Source organism: Tribolium madens, unplaced genomic scaffold (genome assembly GCF_015345945.1).
Source record: "Tribolium madens isolate multiple individuals breed KSU strain unplaced genomic scaffold, Tmad_KSU_1.1 Scaffold_19;HRSCAF=116;Tcas5.2_LG9, whole genome shotgun sequence".
NCBI classification, from domain to species: Eukaryota; Metazoa; Arthropoda; class Insecta; order Coleoptera; family Tenebrionidae; genus Tribolium; species Tribolium madens.
In genome coordinates this window covers 9,047,164-9,069,603 of record NW_025400983.1, presented here as the reverse complement: position 1 = coordinate 9,069,603, position 22,440 = coordinate 9,047,164, and the positions used below count along the sequence as shown (strand labels likewise).

The window sequence follows — 22,440 nt, the reverse complement described above, 5'->3', positions numbered from 1 at the left end:
TTGTCGAAAGAATAATATACAAGACGATCCAAAAATGCCCTGACAGCTATCTGTGTATTACTGATGCAATATAGTGAATGATTTAATGATTGTAATACGAGTAAATTACTTGAAAATAAATATGAAAAATTATTTTCAAAATTTAAAAATTGAAAATTATTATTTTGATTAAATTTTATCGGAGTCTATCATTCAACTAAAACTATGTTTCATATGTTTTCTAAAATTGTCCCACATGAAAATATTTTTCAAAATCATATCTTTACCAGTTTTTAAAATAGAAATTTCATTTTTTCGCATTCATTTCGTGATTAAGTATTTTATTTTTGGCTTGAAACATTTGTTAATTTTTTTTGTTGAAAGTTAAAAATACCAAATCTCTTTAAAAATACCACAATATGAATCCTTGAATTGAATTAATTAAGTTTTAGAGTATCTATATTTCTCTCAAAAATCCTAAAATCTCTATAAAAAAATGTGTTTTATTAAAGTTTCGAATGCATCAGTCCGGAAATTCTGTGCTAACAGAGCTAGATTTTTTTTTATCAATGCCAACAAACCAAAAAAAAAAAACAATAAAGCAGCGTAATCAGTACTTTATTAAGGAAATTAGTTAGTCAAATTAGTTCTGAACACTTCCCGACAAAAGCTTATGTAATATTTGGAGCTAAAACTCTTCCAACTCTTACTTTATTTGCTAATTAGTGTTCTAAATAATTTCTGAATTTTTACTGTCTTACTATTTAGTATTTATGGTCGTACTGAATACACTGTTCTGACACTCCTAAATGGAAAGATTGTGTACAGATTGCTGCCTTTTCCATGTTTCTAATTGGCACTAACAATCCGTTTTTATTGAGAAATAAGAGCAATGAACAATTTCACTTTCTTATTTTCACAATAAACAATTGTATCTATTTGGCAAATTGTATTCTTTAACCCATCATTGTAATGCGTGTGAAGATTTAACTTCAGTTTCGCAAGTTCAACAACTTTATTATTTCTTAAACAGTTTCTTACAAAAAAACAGTTGTTTAAAAATAAACGATGAATGATTTTTTTAATTGGCGAGAGGAGAATTTCCATAAATTTAGTGTCAATACTCTTGAAAAAACGTGTTTTTCCGCCTACAATAATGAGGTTCTTATTCGGGTTCATCAGAATAATAATAGGTTGGGTATGGCAAAAGACTGGTAACGTTTCTGAGCAAAACGGAACTGTCACTTCTTCTATGACAAGACTTTTCTTAATCATAATTCAGGTCAAGGCTTCCAAATCGACAAATTTCGAAACAATCTCACTTTTTGCCATTAACGCCAACGTAATTTAAGTAAACACTGCCATCTCGCCAAATAAATCAAAATGATGGTGTGGGAAAAAATAAAGGTAAAATTATTTGAATAAGAAGCTGAAAAATCTTTTCAGCATAAGAGACATCTGAAATTTTCCGAATTTATGGCTCCGGTATATCAAAGAAAAACAACTTTAATTAAATAAATATAAAACCTAACAAACCGTACACAAATAAGCTTACTTAATGGTTTGTCGTAAATGCAAATTTGAAACTAAAAACAATAAGAAACCGTTACTTTGAAAATTGTCTCAACTCAATCAGATTAGTGAAAACAGCTTGAAAAAAATGTTGTACGTGTCTAGATTTAGATTTTATGTGGGATTTAGACTGGATCACCTCCTCGGGTCGGTATCTTTGTGGGTTTGGTAATTATCAGATGGGATCAAAACTGCCCGAAGCCTAAAAACTACAACGAATTTACTATCGGACTTAATTTAAAAACTGGTCTTTTCCGAAAGATTTTTTCGTTCGAATTCAGTGAATTGTGATTAAGGTCACTGCAGAAGCTGTTAAATTTCGATTAATCCGTGTAATGAATGCACCTGACATTGGAATCGTCGGCTTGTAATAAATTTTCTGAACAATTTAGCCCTCGGTTCTAGAACAGCGATTGTGGAGATTAAACCGCGATAAGATTGTGGGTGTATTGTGGTGATTTCGGCCGAAAGTACGCACTTACCCATGCCTGACTAAAAAATGTGCAACATTTAAATTTTCACGGAAGTTTGTTACGCAAGCGTGAAATACAGATGGAACATTAAAGTTACCGGCCCAAAACAGTCACACTAATGATTACATGATTACTCACCCTCTTCAGAAGGTCTCGTCTTGACTTGGGTCGCGAAGACTTCTTTGGGTTTCGGCGTGGTTGCTGGAAGCGGCGAGGAGGTGGGCCGGGTTTCGGACACTTGAGGGAGCACTTCTGGCTCGCTTTCGGGTTTTCTGCACAAATAAAGTAATTTTCACAGGAAATATGTAATAATAGTTAAGGTTATCAAGTATGAATTGCGTTTAAGGGCTATTGTTTGTATTTTTTCACATGGAGAATTTGTAATGTGACCCCGTTTGACTTTTTCTTTTTGATGTTTTAATGTAGAAAGTTTTAATTATAATATAATAGCTACTCATGCAGATTTTTATACATATTAAAGTACTTCATTAAAAATAAGCATAGACTTATAAAGAAATTAATTATTGCACTCAGTAACTTTGGAATTTGTAACAGCAAAAATTGTTATTTAGTTATGGTTTCCAAATTTTCGAATAATTTCCTGAGAAATTCAAAAAAAGAAATCTCTTGCATTCAGACAAATAATAGTTAATTAATAATACCACTGGCTTATTGGTTAATAAATGTGATGTATTTATAGATTATTATTTAATTTTCAAATTCAGAGTTTTTACCAGGTACACTTAAAAGAGTTTTTATAAATCTATTTTTGTGGATCATTTTTTTGTACCTACTAATCTCAATTTTGATATAATTTTTAGTTATTTAATAAAAAGTCAATCTACACCCAAATTGTTTTTGGGTTTAATTTGCACTTCCTGTAGCTTCTGTATAAAAAAAAATGTTTTTTGCACATTTTCATATTTAACTATTATTTTCATTTATTTTAGAATTGTGCAGCTAGATGTTCTTTAGTTAATTTTTTCAACAAAATAGTTATTTTTTATATACGATCTCGAACATAGCTGTTTTAGCGACTTATTTGAGTGCCTGAAATGAGTCTTTTTCGGACTCAATAAAATAGTTATTATAGGTACTCAATCACGAAAAACAGTTTTTCCGGACGAAAAGTCAATTTGATAACTATGGTGGCGAATTTTTTTTAATTAATAAAAATTGTGAATTCGTTTTTTGGGAGCTTTACCAAAAAAATTTTGTTTCTAACACGTACCTAAAACGTTTTTGCGGACTCATCTGCTATTCCAGACTCGGCTTCGCCTCGTCCGAAAACAGCAACGATTCGTTCGTAAAAACCGTATTTTATGGTACTTGTAACAAAAATATCTATTTTGAGACTGAATCTAGGTTTTTTCGGCTCTTGTTACATTCAATGCAAGACATGATTATTTTATTTTCTTAGAATAGTTAGAAATATGTAGTAGAACACAATCACTATTGTGAAATTTTACACTTAATATACACCAACTATTAGTGCCAGGTGGTGCTGGGAGAACTACCCTTCAATAACATGAGAATATAAACTAAAGAAGGACACATACAGGGTGCGCCAGAACTCGCGCCCCAGAGAAAAATGCCATATAAGATAAGATAACAGGAACATGAAAAAAATGTTTAAAAAATTTTATCAGTAAAAATTTCGAAGTTATGAGAGTTTAAATTTTGCACCTTGACTATATTTATTTCTGTTGGAAAAATTATTTTCGAAGTTTTTTGCTACAGGCTATTAGAAGAGGAAACAAGGAAGTTGTATCCTAAATTGCAACTCTGTTCAATGTTATTTGTGGCTTTCATTGGCAAATTTTTTGTACCTTTACTAAATAATTGTAAAAAAAAACATATACAAGATCAACAGTATAATTAAATAGACATAAAAAATGTCTAATGTCAAAAAATAAATGTCAAAATTTTTTGACAGATAAAATTTTTTAAACATTCTTTTCATGATCCTGGTACCTTATCTTACTTGAAAATTTTCTCTGGAGCGCGAGTTCTGACGCACCCCGTATATGTTACTTTCTTTGTTTTGAAGTGCCCTTCTTTCCAAATAAATTACCGTCAGTCTCTCAACTCGTTTATTTGTATTTTTTGGAGAGTTTACCTCAGTTTGCTCAAATCCTGTTCGTGTTTGGTTAGTTTTATCTGACTTTCAAGATCTGGTAGGTGTCGATTGATGGCCAAAACTGCACTGGAATAGTTGGCATGGTGTGTAAATTTACATTTAAAATCTTCCGGTGGGCCGCAATGAAACAAATAGCAGCTTCCAGAATTCTGCAAATAGAAAGCTAATTCATATTCATAATTTCCCATACGTGGACTAATAAATCAAATTTGAGACAATAGAGAAAAATTACCTTCTCTTCAAAAACGAAAACATCACAATCGTCTGTTTCACAACACAGCCTCAAACATTCTCCTCTCGTTCCCAGATCGATCTCTGTTAAATATTTCGCACCCATTTTTTGAGAATCTTGAGTACGAATTATCTTGTCTCTGTGTATGTCGAAGTTGTCAATGCAGGTCTGTAGGTCAATATCTGCACGTTTCATACGCAAAGCACTACAATTGACTAAACTATTTACTAGGACTAACAGTAAAATTGGGGCCACTTTAGAAAACATTGGGGTTGATGGAAATGTGTAAGCTTGTCTAAAAAATTTTGTCATTGCAAACATGGCGGAAAACTACAAGGAATCAGCTGGTGATAATATAAAATCGATCGGAAAATTCACGGCTGCGCAGGGTTTGCTCCAAGCTTTTTCAAAATCTGCATTTTATTTCAGTTTCACTGTGTCAGTTATTTAATATTTTCCTTGGATTGCATAAGCGTGACCATGATTTTGAATTAGGGGGCCTCCTGGCCCTCCCCGTGCGCACGCTAATGGTTGACTTATTTACACATGTTTCAAATAACGAAATGATTATTCTGTGATGCAGCAGATTATTTCAAAGGCATCTGTTTAGTTTTTAAATGTACCAAGGTTAGTTGGATGTTACTAATATAAAAATAATTCAAGTTTTAAATTACCTGTAAATATTTTGTTTTACGTTTAGATAAATGTTTAAAGTTCTAATCAAATCTGGACTTCTCGGCTGCACGATTTAAGAGAATTAAAAAAAATCATTTAACTTTAACTTTTGGAATTTTTAGTTTGTGTATATTATGTTTCAAATTTTGTTCTATTTATGTGTTCATACATTTTAAATCAAATTTTGAACGATTCGGATGCCAATTCTAGTTCATAAAATTATTGAAAATAGGAAAAACAACATTAATTTAATTAAATATTTCAAAATAACGGTACATTTTGCTACATTTCTAATATCTTTATACCTCTTCTGGGTGTGCCGATTTTAATGGCGAGGAGTATATTATCATAAATAGTATTTAATTTAAAATATTATGAATATTTTTTTATATTTTTATAATAATCGTCATTAAATTGTCCTTGAATTTGTATTGCAATGTAAATATTGTAATCGGAATTCGTTAAATTATTACATTGGATGTAAAAGACCATTAATATTTCCGTGTTAATTTATTCATTTAGTATACAAGTGATAATTGTTCACTCATAAGCAATGAAAGTAATAGAATAAAAGACGTATAGAACTATAGAAGACTATTTCACATTACAAATTTATCTTTAACCTGAGCTTTAATCCTAATAAAATTAGATGTTTTATTGCGATGAACAGAAGACATATTATTTCTGTCTAGAAACTTTTAATTATCTTTCTGACAGTGTTGTATTACCTTTGTCTATTTTATTTAATTTTCCTCAATTTCTGATTACAAAAAAGACAATTTCGGTTTTGTCTAATTCAATGTTAAATTGAAATAGCTTTCCCCTCTTCGCACTGTTTCCCAAGTGAAAAAATTTTTTCGCAAGCGTGCCAATCGATGAGATTTTTCAAACAATCATCCAGTGCACCGCGAGAAAATTCCTGCAGCTCTGCTAAGCAGGAACAGGAATATTGCACCGAAATAAACCGAAAAGAAACGACGGGTTTCGTCTCAACTAGCCGCATCATCGCATTTGAACGCAGTCGTTCGTGTGGTTTGCGTACATTTTTAGTATTTCGTACCTTTATTGAACATTTTATGTGTTAGTGTTAGTGATTTTGACAAGAAGAGTGTGCAGATCGGGCGGTGCCTTTGTCCTTTCGGGATTATCATTCATCTACAGTGAGAAAAAAAATGTGAGTGGATTTTTTGCGGTTTCATTGATCCTGAATGGTCCATTGATAATCAAATAATGATTTTTTTCGGTTTGATTGAATTGGGTATTGATCGAAGATGGAAAAAGTTACTATTGTCTTAAATTAATTGAAAATCCTACGGAATAAGTGTCCCGAAATTTCAGATTGTTATGCGTTACACTTTGGTGGATTTGATGCAATTATAATCCGAAATTATTTTGAATAATTACTTTTACTTTTTCAAAAATCAGACGACTAGCTAATTAAGTGAAATTTTTCCATGATTGTTATAATTTCGTTACACGTGTCCCAAATTGTTCTAAATATACGTAAAATTATTTATAAATTTCGCGAGAATCGATATTTTGGCACCGCAATATGATATTTCTGGCATTTAAAAACCAAATGTCACGAAATAGTGTAATTTTATACTAAACGTTTCGACCTCCCACTCAAAACAAATAATTATGGTCAAATTTTTGATCAATTACAACCACAAAGAACGAATAAATAACATTAGCTTCTGACCTTTGAAAAAAAAACTCAATTATTCCTCATTTGGGGTATACCAAATGAAACTTGATAAAATGTGACTCCTGATGAAAGGTTAGCCTCAATGTGTGTTGTCTTTAGAGAGCAAACAAAGTGCTTATATGAACGCAAGCTGTTGAAACTAGGGGTGGTAGTCTTATAATCCCACCCAAGAGCTGTAATAAAACTTTACAATCCTGGGGATTAATTTAAGAAAATATGAAGCACAAACGTGTAAAACTAATTGTCTTGACTTTTTGCCATTTTCCTCCAGGGAAAAATTTCTGGATTCATTTCTTTGAGGAAATTTGCAATGATTACACGTCAGAAACTACTAACTGTGCTTATTCAGTTGCCGGTGAAGGTCTATCCATATTTCATTTTCAACAAAGATAAGATCTGAGAGTCACGCATAAATCTTGGAGAAAAACTATGGGGAAAAAATCGGAAAGTTTTGGATTGTTTCACTAAAACTATTTATTAAACAAAACCAAAAATGATTTAGGGCTGTACATCGGCAGATAAATAAATAACACATTTGATTAACTGTTGATTAGAATTGTAATTAAAAATTGTTAATTATGTGTCGAAGGATGGACATAATTTTGTGTAAGGTTGTTTTACATTATTTATTTCACTATCAATTGTTGGTAATTAGTTCTCGATTTTATCTTCAACATTAATCTTAATAACTCGTGAAGCTTAAAATTCTTAATCATTAATTTAATTAAAAGCTGGAATTTTTGATCATATACCAGGTGATTAAAAAAAGGATTTCCACTCAGTAAATCAACAGGCTTAATTCTATACTCGTAGTAACATGAAAAAAAAAAAAGTTTCTTTTTTTTTTTCATTAAAAAGTTGTTCCAGTCACAAAGAAGCTGAAATGTTTTAAATAATAATTGCAGTCGTCTTTGTTTTACACTTTTTTTATTTATGTCAGATCTAAATCATTTTTATTATAAAATGTTTCAATTTCTAAGCGAGAAAGAGTAAAGCGGTGTCTCGAGCTTTCAATGGAAGCTTTCAGGACACCTTTCACGCATGAATAGATAATCCGTCGTTTTCTGTTTGGCGGTTCATGAGATGGTCATTTTTCTATATTTCACTTCAACTTCCTGTCGTCACTCATCTTGAAATGTAAAAATTGTTCCAAGTTAATTTAAGAGTGAAGAAACGATAATTTCAGTGACTCAACAAACAAATCAGAGTCGTGACGTGACAATACCTTTATTTAGAGCCGTGTTGTATCAACTGAAACAATTCCTCTCTTTAAATAATTTATAATGTTGTAAACAGGCTGGTTAACCGGAGATTAAATTAGATCAAAGCGTGGGTGTGATATATTGAGTCGAATATTTTTCACACATACATTAAGATCATTCCTGACGCAAGTCTCAATAAAACAATACAATTTGCCAGGAATAAAAAATAAATATCTCTGAAAGCAGGTGTTTATATTGGCAATAAACGACGTCAGAGTTCGATGTCGGTTGTAAATTGATTTTTGATATCGGTGATTAGTCAGAGAGTTAGGTGAGGTATATATTGGAAACACTTCCCCCAAAGTTGTGTTTAATTGAGCATTTAATTTTAACCCTGGGTTGTTTGGACTCGTACTATAAATTGCTCTAAAAATATATAACGGGGCCCAGAGGTACACGATCTTAATTAATTTGAGTGTATAAGTTTAATAAGGTTTGTGTGGATTCGCTAATACGAATCTAATTGCAACATTAATGATTTTGCTAGACGAGGAGAGATAGTGGTTTAATATAAGCACCAGGGACGCTCGCCGTGTAAACAGATGGGTCATTATACTCGACTCTTGTCTGAAGGATTATGGAATGGTTACTCGAAGTTAAATAGATGCTCTTATCAGAGAGATGACGCTTAGACATCCATCAGCGAGTTTATCATACGAAGAGATGATTCTATATTATTAAGTAGTACATACAGACTGGGGGAGTTTTCAAGTCTAATTAATTAAGAACAATGTTGAAAATAATTGAATGATAGAGCATTATCGATGAGGGTAGTGTATAATCTTAAAATTGTTAGTTTCATAAAAAAATAAAATCTGGTTAATATCATAAGCAATAAAATGCTATATGTAAAGTTTATGTTTCTTCTAACAAATAATGAAGTCGCTTCTGTGAAAAAAAAATTGACTTCGTTTAAGTACACTACGTACAAAGTGGGAGTTTATTATTCTTCCAAAAATATATTAATTTGAAACTGAGTTTTTCCACGAATTTATTTTTCAGGATTTGTAGATTTTTTGTTATTTTTAAACGAATAGAGATTGAGAAGTTTTCAACTCCTTTTCTTTGAGAAAATGTGTTGAAAATCATATATTTTTTGATCAAAAAAAAGTAATTTTCATAAAATTTCTAGCGAAAAATCAATAAATTACATTTTTTTAAATTAAAAGAATTTTTCAGAATAAACCCTGATTTTAGATCATTTATCATTCAGATTAGGGAGCAGGTTATAAAAATTTTGTGTTGTATCCCTTGTCACTCAAAGTAGAAATTAAAAAAAAAAACACTGGAAGATTCTTTTCATGTCAATATTTATTTTTAAATTGGTTTTATGACAGATTCTACATTTGCAATGCTCAAACTTGTTAAAAAATGTTTCTTTCATGATTTGTTTCCTGTCAATGCAAATAAAAATGGTTATTAAAACTACCATTGAACAATTTTTATTTATATTGCGACACAATAATGTATTACATACTGCAATAGCTGTTTACAAAGTGATAAAACTGCCAATACAAGAGATTATTTTGTAAGTTTTAATCGTAATTTATGACTTTATGTGGAATTTGATTATTGACAAAACGAAAAAATGTGATTTGGCTACTGCAGATTTACAACTCGAATTATTCTAACGCAATTAGTCTAAATTTTAGTTCATTAATTTATTTTTCTGGGTTCTGTGCCAAATTATATGACTAGGTTTTACAAAACACTAATAATTAATAATAATTTAATAATTTTTTAGCTTCATTTTTAACTCATCGAAAAATCCTGCCAAATCAGCTCACGTTTCAATATAAAACGGAAACGAAGTAGCTGATATCAGCCGATGACACTCTGGGCATCATTAATCACCATCAAGCTCGAACTTAACATCTATAAAGATTATTTTTTCAGTATGTTCTCTATCTCACACAAATTATTTATTTAGCTCTCCATATCGGTAAAATATAAGTCAATAAAACACGAAATATCTAAGGATACCTACATTTATAATTCGATACTTAAAATTGTCCTCCTCTATTTAACTTTATTACATCCGTTTTTATTTTTAAGCGAAGGTGTTGTCCTGTTAAACAATCACGGGAACTATTATTAGATGGCTATTATTATTTTTATAGACTGGTGAAGTTGTTATTGTCAATTACATTTCAATTGACAGACATTTCAATTAATCGAATTTTTTTAAAGTGTGGATTGGAGAATTTTTCTTACCAAAGTGTCAATTATTATTGATTTAAATAAAAATAAGATTTCTGATTTCTGGTTCTTTTGGTTTCTTCCACATTAGTTTTTGTTTTAATTCAGAACTCTACCTGCCTTTTCAATTATTAATTTGACTGAAAGTTTCTCGTCTGAAATGCTTACTAAACGACCTAAGGCTCTGAAAAAATTGAGGGGTTCAATAATGAGTTAATGACTACCTGTTTGCAATTTAAAGGTAGTTTTACAGTCATAAATCAGCAACAGGTACCTAAAACCTTCCCAATTGCTGGGTCCAACTTCATTCCGTTCTGTACTATTATAGAAAATTATAATTTATAGTTGTGGTAATGCTGTAAATAACCGTTCGCAAATAATAGATTTTTCTGAAATGTAGTGAAATATTTTGCATCGATTTTGCGAATCTAAAATTCATTCACATTTCGAGTCAGACTTCCTGTAATTTCTCCGAATCACCTGCTGAAAACTGAAGAGAATTTCGGAATCGTAAAATCGATACGCGGATGCTGTGCAGAATGCAGACGGAACGTCTGGCTCTCCCAAACACAAAAACTCTCAAGTTACGAAACCGAGCTGCAACCGCATTTCTAATCAAACTTTAATTGACCAAATCGCAGTAATCGCACAAAAATTTCTGAATCATTGTTTTTTTGCAGAAACCCCCAATCAAAATGGAATGCGGAGTGACGGGGGGCTACACCAACGGAACCACTCCTGCCGGTATCCTGGCCGACGTCCGGTCCGAAAGATCGCCCTCGAAGACGGGCCTCCATGTCAATTTCAAGGACAAAGGAGAGATTAAGGAACGCAGAGAGAAGTTTCTCACTGCTAAATACGGACACCACCAAATGAGTCTCATCAGAAAACGATTGGCTGTGGAAATGTGGCTTTACGAAGAGCTTAAAAAGCTCTACGAAACTTCGGTAAGTAACGTGTGTAATTTTTCATCCAAGATAATGCAGTCTAGACTCTTATTTAAAGCGATTGAATAAATATTGATCGTGGGGAAAAAAGCAATCTGTTATAATTTAAGCGAGCAAAGCTGTAACGAGGATTAAAAACTTCTGAAAAATGAATAATACTGTTGGGGACGTTTTCTTGAATTTCGTGGAGGGTTTTACAACACAAAGAGTTCAGATTTACCTGAAACTAGTCACAAAGAAAGTAAAACCTACATGGACGGATTACTCTGCAATAGTTGGCTCCTAATAAAAATATAAAGTTTTCTAAGAGGTTATTTTAGCTTTGAACTGTGTTCACACCACGTACTGCTTTTCCTAATTGCATATTATTGATTGTTCACTCTCATAAACACTTGTGCATTGAACTCATAATTATTTCATGACGTGCTATTGTATTAAAGCAGCCGATTATTAATTTAACTTTTAATTGATTAAACAATAGTGTTGGTCGTTGTTGAATCACTTTTCAATCCATTTTATCGCTGTATGAATTCAAGCTGAGAAAAAAAAAATAGTACAATGCATAAAATTATTTAATGCTTCATTAGTCGCTCATTAAAACTTATTCTTATGCAAACTTGACTCATATTATGATAGTGAAAAAATAAGAAAGTTGAAATATTAATTTTATTTTTAGAAGGGTAAGAGTACTTCTTTATACACAAATGTATTATTAATTTTTTACAAAGTCATATTATTGACTTTTTCTCTGTGGTAATAATGTATCAGGAATAAATAGTATACTAACAGATTAAGCAGTGTTTTTTTAATTTTTCTTACAATTGTTAGAAAGCAGGGGGTGGTTTCAAAATGGAGTTAAGGTTTAAAAAATCAAAAGCAGCACAAAGAAGCTTTTTAATAATCATAACAATAATACTATTTAAAAAAAATTATTTACAGTATCTAAATTATAACATACATAACACTAAAACTTATATTTATGAAAATGTAAGTTTTTGATCTTACAAACCACTCTTCTCAATGTCTTTTTTAGCTCTTGTGGCTATTTTGATCACAATACACAGCAGATTTTGCTTCGTATTATTTATTTTATTGCAAAATTTTGTGTCAAGACAAAGTTGTGAATGTTAATATAAACACATTGTAACAAGAATATTGCAAAATAATAATCTATGTATAATTACCTTGTTTCTGCTTAAAATCAATTAAAATTTTGTTGCAGTGTTAAATTTATATGAAAATAAGTAAACAAAATGCAAATGTTTATTATTGTTGAATGTTTATGTTCGAGTATGTTTACCTGCAATCATTTATACTAACAAATTGAGCTCTGAAAATCAATTTGTTACTATAAATCTCTTTAATAAATAAGAGCGGTCATGGATAAAATTAGAATTTATTTTCAAAAATTGGTTCCAGATTATTTAAGGAGACACAAAATGAGTCGTTCACCTCACCGTGATGTTTTCGTGTACAGTAATTATCCGTTTTCCTCATCAACATATTTATGCAAAATCCGACCTTGAACCGTTAATAATTTTCTTGTTTTCGGTTCAATCCGTAACACCTGGATCGTGACTTGTCCATGAAAGCGGGCCATCAATAAAGATTATCGATCCGAGTTAATTTCGGCGATTTAGGCCAATCTTCGCGAACCTGAACTTGTGAGCTTTCATTTTTACCTTCTGATGTCACAATCAATAATTCTAATCCCATTTTAAATAATACAAGTGGCGTAACTGCGGAACTGTTGTCATTTTTTCCATTCATATTATTTTCAGAGCATGATTTCAAAGAAACAATTGATGGCCGTTTCAGAGACAAGAAATACGTACAGACAGTATAATAAATTACATTGTCTCGTCAATTAACTTGGATACTTCTTGTCTTACTGCGGTAATTGCTTCCTTATGTGCCTGTTAACTTCTATTCTTCTGTCTTTTAGTGTCAAGTTTGTCAGGCTTGTTAATGTAATCGCTGTGAAAGTGATATTGTAATATCTTAACACATTTTTTTTAATTCAAGAGAGGATATTTTCAGAAAAAATCAGTGCCAAGGAATGTATCTCAAAAAATGTTTAGTCTCATTTAGCGCTAAATAAATCATCCAGTGAGTTTTGTTCTACAAATACTATTAAAAATGATAAACACGCGAAAACAGCATCACGTCGTTGAATTTTTAGGACACTCATATATTTAGTGCTTTTGTTGTGAAAAAATACATACAATGATTTGTCTTGTAAGATAGAATTACTTGCAGTTATAGAGATATTCAGTTTATTTACAATAATACATATCAAGTACCTACTATAACACGCTATAACTATAATGTGACTACTAAAATGTAATTTACACCAACCAACAGTAACATTTTCAGTTCCATTTCATATATAGTCGTTATCTAAGTACCTACTTACATAACATACGACTTTAATAAATGAAAATAAATATTCCCATTATCAAGTGTTAATTTCTTGTGTTATAATAAAACTTTAATAACTTAAATTGTTTTACATTCAATCAATAATTTTTATTGATTTTTTTCTCAATGATTCAAAAAATAATCAAGTTATTAATTCATTTGTAATTGGATTGTTTACCCACCTTAATTATTGTAGTACCTATAATAAACGTCAGGATATTACATTTGTACTCTTACGTAATTCTGATTAAAATATTTAACGCAGTTCGAATTGATTAATGTGTAAGAAGAAACGTATATCTCAGTATGGGTTCGGTATTTCTTTTTTTGTTTTAATTAATTACGTATACTGCGATATTTGAAAGTTTGTAAGTCTTGTGCGGCATGAAACCTCTACAAAATTTAATGAATTTGAGTTTCTCACGCTATGTTTCAAAAGTTTGAGAGAGACTTATGACAGAGTCAAGGGAAGTTAAAAATTGGAAGTATTACAAAAAGAAATTGTTTCCAGAAACAATTACAAAACTTTTGCTTTCTACGTATAATTTAATAATAAAATAAGTCTCATACGGTTTACATTTCTTCAAGTAAAAAGTAAATTTCCGATCAGAGTGGCTTGTGATTAAGTTCGTAAAATATCGAGAATCCGAAGTTACCCCAATCGTACTATTTAAAAATAACATTCAGTTTTACGAACGTAAACATCTATGCGATGTAAAATTTTAGAGTTTCGTTTAATTACAGGGTGTTTCACATAATTTCATGAGCCTGTAAGATGCAATCAATAATACATATTCCGATACGAACTCGATTACAAATTTTGAAAAATTGGATAATCTTCTCTAGTTTGTTCACCCTTTAAAAAATTACAACGTTTTTTGTTAGTGATTAAGATAGATAAACTAGAATCATATTCATGCCATCTCTTGATAAGACAAATGATAATTGTTTCTGAAAAACTGCAGTTTATGACTATTAATGAAACAGTGATTAGTTTGACAACTACTGTCAAGGGTTTCCAAAAATTAAATAATTAAATGTGTATTTTTTGTATCCATTGTTTTGTGTCTTTTGTATATTTGGGTGCGTACATTAGGCGCAAGCCTCGTAAAGTTGTGTGAAACACCCTGTATATTAGTTTATTCCGATTTTAGAAAATTTTGTTTATTGTTTTCCAATGAAACTTTAGAAATAATAATTTGCCCTACAAGAGTGAGTTTTCTTGAAATTCTCTCACTGCTATCCCCAGATTGAGAATCCGGTTGAAATGCTTTTTTGACTCAGGTAGCAGCATTTTTCAAAGAAACTATCAACCTAAAACCTTTATTCTCCATCTCGATCAGTCAACGAACAAGCAGAATGCAGAATTTTTACCTACTTCAGGCCAGTGGCGCAACCAAAAGATAAAGTTTATGGTGGGGGGGACACTCATAATGTTTTTATACTATTTTTTCTATTAAGAGATTTTTAATCTATTATTATATTTGACAGTTAAAACTTTTGTTATTTAACGTATGCGGTACCCAAATTGCTTGAAAATAGCTCAAATTGCGTTAGTTTCGATAAAATACGCCAGTATACGATACAAATGTAGCATAAAATGTTTCTAAAAACCGTGTCACACAGAGCATTTTGTGTAACTGAAAACAGTCGCACAAAATGCCCATTGTGGATAAAAACTCTTAAAAAAGTACCTATTAATGAATTAACGTAAGCATTATTGTAAAAGTTGTAAACATTGTGATTGGGCAGTTTAAGGTCGGCCATCATAATAATGTAAAGAGCCAATCACTTTAGATTTTTGGTTTCATTCAAAAATATAAAGCAATGATGTGATTGGTCCGTTTGAGGTCGGCCATTATAATAACGTGAGAAGCCAATCACCTGAAACTTTAAATTCATTAAAAAATGTAGTGAAATTGGTTAATTCCAATTTTTATTGAAAATGTCAATACGCTCTTTATTCCCACTTATGAGGATAAATAACGTAAGTATTGTGACGGAGACTCTAGGTAAGTGTAAGTACTTTAAATTTCGTTAGACTTGATTGGGAAATAAATCCATAATAGAAATAGGACTGTGTGCTTACAAAAACACAACATAAATTAGCAAGAAAGATACGGAAGTGAAAATTTTCTTCGAACCTGAAATTTTTTTATTGAAATAGTTAAACAACCTCACTTTATCTTCTTGAGACAACATAGGAAACTTGGAAAAAGGAAGATACAAAAAGAGTCGCCTACAAGTTGGAAACAGTACAATTTGCAATCTACAACCAACATCCTGTTATAATTTGCTGTAAACTTTGAATTTAGGCAGCATGCAAAATGAGACAAAAATTGTTTTTTTAATGCAATATTTGCCAGGATTTCGAAAACTATTGAAGATACAAAAAAATGAAAAACCATCGTTTATGAGATATAAACGAAAAACCAAAACTGTACCTCTTGGCGTCCTTTTTAGTTCCGCTCAACTCGAAGAGACTTTTAATATGAGACCTCTAGAGATTTTTATGATGTTTACCTTCTAACTAATCCAAACACAGCCCGGAAGTTAAAAATTCAGTTCCCAATCATATTCTACAACCCTTTTTTGTACGTTATTGAACTACCTAATATTAATTAATAGTCATTTTATCAGTCGACATGGTAATGAAACGCTTTCTTCGAGACCACCCCGTTACACAAGTTTCATTTACATTGAATCTATTTTTTCCCATCAATCGCGAGATTTAATGAGAAGTGAAGTACTATTATTACACTTTGTTCCTCTCCAAAACAAGAAATTTAATTGGAATGAAATGTTGCAAAAATTTTAGTCGTGAACAATGCAACGCAACAAAACAGCTTGGGAATTTCCTGTTCATAACTTTATAATTTCCGAGATTAGTAATTAACATGTGTCACCGGATTATTTCCTTTTCGGGTGCTAAAATGTTGCCTTGTGCTACAAACATTTGGGTCAAACCGATTCCTGCAATCTTAATTTCTCATCGTATCGATTTTCCATTACACTTATTGTTTATAACAATTATTTTAACCTTTTTTTTTATGTAATAGACATGCAAGACATGGTGTACCCATCACGTGATTTTTAACCCTTGTGTAAACAACTCGCACTAATCAGGCGGCTTTGTTGCTGGTAGATTTCCCTCAGGAACACTCGCAGGAACGTCTCTTAAAATGATGAAGTCATCGACCTTTCGGAAAAGATGAGACGAGATTATTTCGACGAGGGCGTGTTTTTAATCCACATAAATGCGATTTATTAATCTCGGATTATTGAGTTTGTGGTCTATTTTTGTGTTGTAAAGTGAATATATTTAGAGAGTGAGGTAGCAGGAAAATCCTACCAGGTTTAAATTAGTGTAGCACAAGAATGCGGCTGACATCACATGGGGAAATTTGTTTTATTTAATTTTTCATTTATGACATTATTTGGTAATTTTAGTAATTGTAACACTTTGCTTTGGCCATCTAAAATTAATTATGAGTGTCATCAATTAAAATAAAATTAGCTGAGTATCAAGACACACATGTTTTTGATTGTTGATTCAAAGCAAAGATACATGAGTTGCAGAAGTCTAATTAATTTTCTCAATTCTGTTTTTATTTTCTTCGTTTGAAGATTGAAACTGTAGGTAGCCACCCTTAACAAGTATTAATGATCTTGGTCTATGTCCGCTTGGATGCTTTATTCACTCGTTATTTGCATAAGGGAAGTCTATAGAAATCTGAACAGGCTTTTATGTAAATCTGACTCATTATATTGTTCATTGAACTTGAATATAACGCTTTCTTTCTGTGGAGTATTTTGTATTAAAAAATCTGTTTAAAGGACCATTTGTATTAATCTTCATTTATTTTATTTAATAAAAGTGATGCACCACAACTTATTCAGGAACCTTTCAGAAAAAATAAATAAACTTTACATCATTATTTTAAAAAGAACGTTGTGTCTGTTTAATAATATTACTAACGTTATCCGAAATACATTATTACTGAGTTATTTCTTATTAATTTGAATTACAGCTGATTTTTTAGAAAATATTTTTAGTTTATTTTATTTATTATAAAACTATCTATAGTTTACACAGATTTATTGTAAACTCATTTTTCAGTGGAATTTGAAAATCTCAAATTGGTTTTTCAAATTTTTATTTTTACAACAAAAACATTTTACTTACTTAAATTTTTAAATTGTTTTACAAAATTTACAAAACAATATTATTTTCATAGAGAAGATATTAAACAATCAATGTGTCCACGAGCTCATTGTTTCTTTTTTTAAACTCACTGATTTTTGTAAGAAAATGATAACAATAAATACTGGGTGATTAAGAATGACTGAGTTGCAGCAGAATTAAATGTTTTTTTTTCGGGCGAATGCAACACTAACTAGATTCTATGGCACACTATTATCTTCGAGTTATATTGTAAAATGTGAATTACAATTTTGTTGATATTTTTTAGATTAAAAAAAAAAATAGAAAGTAGTGTATATGTCACAGGCTGTTCCGAAATCTACTTTTTGGCCTAGTCTATAAGAATGCCTCATTAACCCAAAACAAAGCGAATAACGCACCTCAGCAGGTGTTTAAACCGCGACTGAAGGTCATGGTGTTGTTGGTGGTTGATGGTTGTTGACCCTTTTGCTCACACATTGTTACACATGCTTGTTAGTCATCCTAATCGTCGGTTCTCAAGCATTTCCCTACATTTTTAACCGATGATAAGACCAATATTACATTTGCATCGGTTGTTGCACACCTTGCGGCGGTGGTACTCACCATCAACCATCAGCAGTGACTCAGCGGAATGACTTCCATCGGTAGCTCTTTCGAAAAAAAAAATACTTGACAAGAGATATACAACGATTGCGTCATATACAGGATGTGTCAAACAACTTGTAACACACTGCAATCCTCATATTAATTAGGGGACTTGACAAGGATACTTTTTGTGACACAATTTTGTAATTTTTTTCATAAAAAGTTGCGCTAATTTGGAAACATACTAAAAATATATACCGGGAGGCAATTTGCCAAAGCAAAAAAATGATAACACAAAGTGAAATAAATTAGTACAACGAACGTATCGTACAAGAGATGTGTAATGTGTAGTAATGATTTTGTCAGGGCGACAGATGGTTCAAATATTTCATTATATTTGTGTTGTAGTAAAGTGCAGGTGTAAATAAGAGATAAATGTTATGACGTTGTTTCTTCCTATCATATTATTTATAATTGTAATTTCGTTTTCTAAATCTGTGGGCAGATCGGGATGATTATTGATTACAAATAGTTAGGATTAGTTTCGAGGAGTTAATTTAGTTCGGTTTAGGCACTTTAATCATGTAATGTATGTAGATTAATTAATGCGGTATTTAACGTCAATTAAAGCAAATTACGGAATGTCAAAACATAAATACTTAATTAAATTAAATTATAATTAATAATTATTTTAGAATGATTAAAATAGAAAATGTTTTTGGAGCTAAAAGTAGTTATTTTTCATCACTTTTGGGGAAGTGAAAAGCAACGTAATAAATGCGTCATCAAGCTTTTTAACACTTCTTGGTGCTAAAAGGTGAAGCCAAATTTTTTATAAAACTTCCTCTGAATTCAAAAAACCTTATTATAAATATAAAGAGAGAAATTATAAAAATGTAAATAAAAATTTCAGTGTTTTGATTTTCTGTGTTATGAATAATAAACACGTACCTTCAAACAAATTTTATTTACCTAATTTTAACTCTAAAAGAAAATCCGGATTGAATTTAACTCGAAATAAAAGTTTATATTTTTAGAATAGAGAAATTTTCGAGCGACACAAAACAAACCCAGTTTTATTTTAGTTAAAAATAGACCTTTGAAAATGCATTTCGACGTGAACAACAAATGAGAAGAAATTAAATTTCCATCAATCACGAAGTAATTTGGTCGCCGCATTCCCAATTAAATATCTACAGCTCATTAATGTTTATTTTTATTATTTATCGTATGTGAGTTATTTGTCACGAATAAGTTCCGGTTTTAAGGTCATTTTGGGATGATAATTTTATCGGGGTTTAAAATCCGGTACTGATTTTACTTATTAGAAAGATAATAATGGAAATAGAGATTAAAGTTTTCCAAGTACACTAATAAATGTTTTCTTCTTTCCGAATTGAGACTATCTAAATTTGTTTTTTATTAAATTATATAAAAGTACCTCGTTTTTAAGAATGACTGTTTAGTTAGCAATACATTGACATACCATACAGGTGATTTTAAAGTTTTAACGTTTGTAGTTTTTGAGATGCAGACGGTTTAGTTATTCGAATAAATTTAGCAATTCGAATTGTAAACAATATGATCTCTTAGGTTAGCTCTTCAAAATCTATTACATTGTTTTTGTAAATTTGAATTAAAAATTGGCACAGAAAAAAGTGTCCTCATATAAAAAATCATGAAACGGTAAAAATTTTGCATCCATTTTTTTGTTGAAGATACAATCAAATTTCATTACCTCAAAGTATGTAGTCTAAAGGTTTAAACTTAGTTTATATTGCATTTTTTGACAATTTTTCCGACGCTGAAGTGAAGGTTATACCCTCTATATCTCAGAAACTATTAACATTCGGATAAGGCATGTTTAGTTATTTAGACTTCTTTTGATCTCTACTATCACCTGTTAATGTTTGCACATACTTTAAGATCACCCCGTACAAACTTAAAGTGGCGGCCAAACTGACACAATTAACAATTTAAGACGTTTGATGGATTCCTAACAATGGTCGGTTCCAAATACAGAATTTATATCTTCTTGATTGTAAAAAAAAAAAACTAGAAATTTCAGTGGTGTGGCATTTCTAATGTTACTCAGTGTATTTCAACCACTTTTCATTATTATAATGAAGGAATTGTTTATGAATTCCGACGCCCAATTCACTCGAAAAATCGTGATTTTCACGTATCGCTTCTTGATTAATTCATGAGTGAGTGTTAAAAGGCATCTCTTTGTTTCAGAAACAAGTAGACGATGTAAATAACGACGAAGTAGAGGTGGACATAGATGAACTGCTAGATATGGACAACGACGATGAGCGAAGGAGGCATTTACAGGTAATAATTTTTCCATTTCAAACACCTCGTTCAACAATTATTATAAGTCATCGATAAGGAAAATGTCAAGGTTTGGGCCAGACCCTTATTCGATCAATCAATTTTAAGGAAATTATTCAAACGATCGTTTTCTATTTCAGTCGAGTACGTTTTAAGCAAACAAATCCCGTATTGCTTTTGTATTCATTTTTCCTGCGGCTCTCTCGGGGTTGCACTATTAAATATCCTGCGAGAGAGCACATTTGGATCCTGCTGGGCGTCGACCTCTCACATCGTTATTGCGCTCTGAGGCAGTCAGGATCAGTTTTATTTCAATTTTTAAATCGTTTCGCCCCTAGAATGTTAACCACAAACTAACAAAGAACCGGCGATGGTTAAAATGTAACGAGCAAAGGTTATCTAAAGGGAATTTCCTGTTTTTTCTCCATATTTACATATTAAACATGATAAAAGCGCTCGTGTCTTGCCGAGTGTTTCCTTTTTTCGCCATACTTATCGGAGTATAAACAGGAATAAATATTGGCAAATTGGACAATATTTCGCTTGATTATCTTTTTTCAAATTAGGAATTTTGTAATTAACCTTGTGATAAATGAAGCAGGGTTTCGAAAATTACAATGTTTAGTATACAAAAATGTCAACATTGTTAACGCAACCAATATTTAGATTTTGTAACCTTCGAAATCCAATTCAGAAACTGTGTAATAGAAAATGTTCAATCTTTTTTTACGATTCATAACGTCAATAATTGTATTTATTGTCTACGAAAAGAAATAATAAAAAAACAAGAAAATTCTAGCATCGAAAATTGAAACGCGTCTTCACCTATTATTTTTTTGTTTTAGAATTTGCTGATAAATGCTAAAGGATCCCAAAGTGATGTAAAAGTGAGTAGTTATTCATAATGTGAGTAATGTGATTTAATTTTTTTTGTTTCAGAAATTCATCAATGATCTGTTAGACAAAGCAAAGACTCTGTAAATAAAAGTGAAGTGCCAAGTAGGTTGAGTGAAGAAGACTACGGCCCTATGGCGCCCTGTTTGCACAAGTTTTAGTGATTATCTAATTATTGCATCATCGATGTTGATCGTTCAAAACTGTATTCCATCCTAATCTATCAGGAAGGTCAACGTGACTTAAGACAGTTTGGACCGATTCTTTTGTAATAGACGAAATTAGGTTTTGTCGTTGTGGCCAGTTTTGCCAATTGTTAATCGATAAAAATCTCTACTAAAATCTTTTTCTAATTTTTTATATTTTTAGCGCTAATTTTTATTGTAATGGATACAATGAATGTTACTATTTGTGCATTAAACGCGTGTAGCTAGTCCTGATATAGAATTACGACATGTTTAGATCATATCACAGAAGCCGCCTTTGGAATAATTACAATATCATGGCTTGAGTAGCTCTTTATCATTGGTTTTCATATCGAATGTGCTCAAAATTTTTGTAATGTGATCATGAATGTGAGCTTCCCCAAATTTATTATCATACCTATCGTCATATTGGCCTCACTTTGTTTTTGTTTAGATCATTTAGTGTAATATAATTGTTTGGTGTACTTATAATATATTTATCTGTAAACTGCAATCGATCTTGTGATCTCAGCCCTCTCAAATCTGACATGTGTATCATAGGATGTATGTAGGAAGTTTATAGTTGTAAGACATTTTATGAATTAAATAGTTATGATCCAGTAAAATAATACTTTTACTTAAAATATA

At 31.0% G+C, this 22,440-nt stretch overlaps 2 protein-coding genes across 5 annotated transcripts in view; one reads left to right on the top strand and one right to left on the bottom strand.

Annotated features, from left to right (window-relative positions):
* Positions 1-4,777, bottom strand: part of LOC123015787 (low-density lipoprotein receptor-related protein 11) — a 12,802-nt gene extending 8,025 nt beyond the window's left edge. The window contains exons 1-3 of one of the 3 annotated variants that reach the window (XM_044415741.1): positions 4,397-4,777; positions 4,144-4,313; positions 2,163-2,296 (exon numbers count right to left, since the gene is read on the bottom strand). In XM_044415741.1, coding sequence (XP_044271676.1) covers positions 2,163-2,296; positions 4,144-4,313; positions 4,397-4,717 — 625 coding nt within the window. In that variant the 5' untranslated portion in view covers positions 4,718-4,777. The remainder of the gene's footprint in view (positions 1-2,162; positions 2,297-4,143; positions 4,314-4,396) is intronic. The other 2 variants (XM_044415743.1, XM_044415742.1) reach the window with 2 other exon arrangements.
* The window catches only part of LOC123015791 (protein phosphatase 1 regulatory subunit 14B), a 23,336-nt gene extending 896 nt beyond the window's left edge, over positions 1-22,440 (top strand). The window contains exons 1-5 of one of the 2 annotated variants that reach the window (XM_044415749.1): positions 6,056-6,245; positions 10,921-11,187; positions 20,618-20,713; positions 21,559-21,600; positions 21,653-22,440. In XM_044415749.1, the coding sequence (XP_044271684.1) occupies positions 10,936-11,187; positions 20,618-20,713; positions 21,559-21,600; positions 21,653-21,694 (432 nt within the window). In that variant the 5' untranslated portion in view covers positions 6,056-6,245; positions 10,921-10,935 and the 3' untranslated portion in view covers positions 21,695-22,440. Of the gene's footprint in view, positions 1-6,055; positions 6,246-10,920; positions 11,188-20,617; positions 20,714-21,558; positions 21,601-21,652 lie in introns of those variants that run through there. The other variant, XM_044415748.1, reaches the window with a different exon arrangement.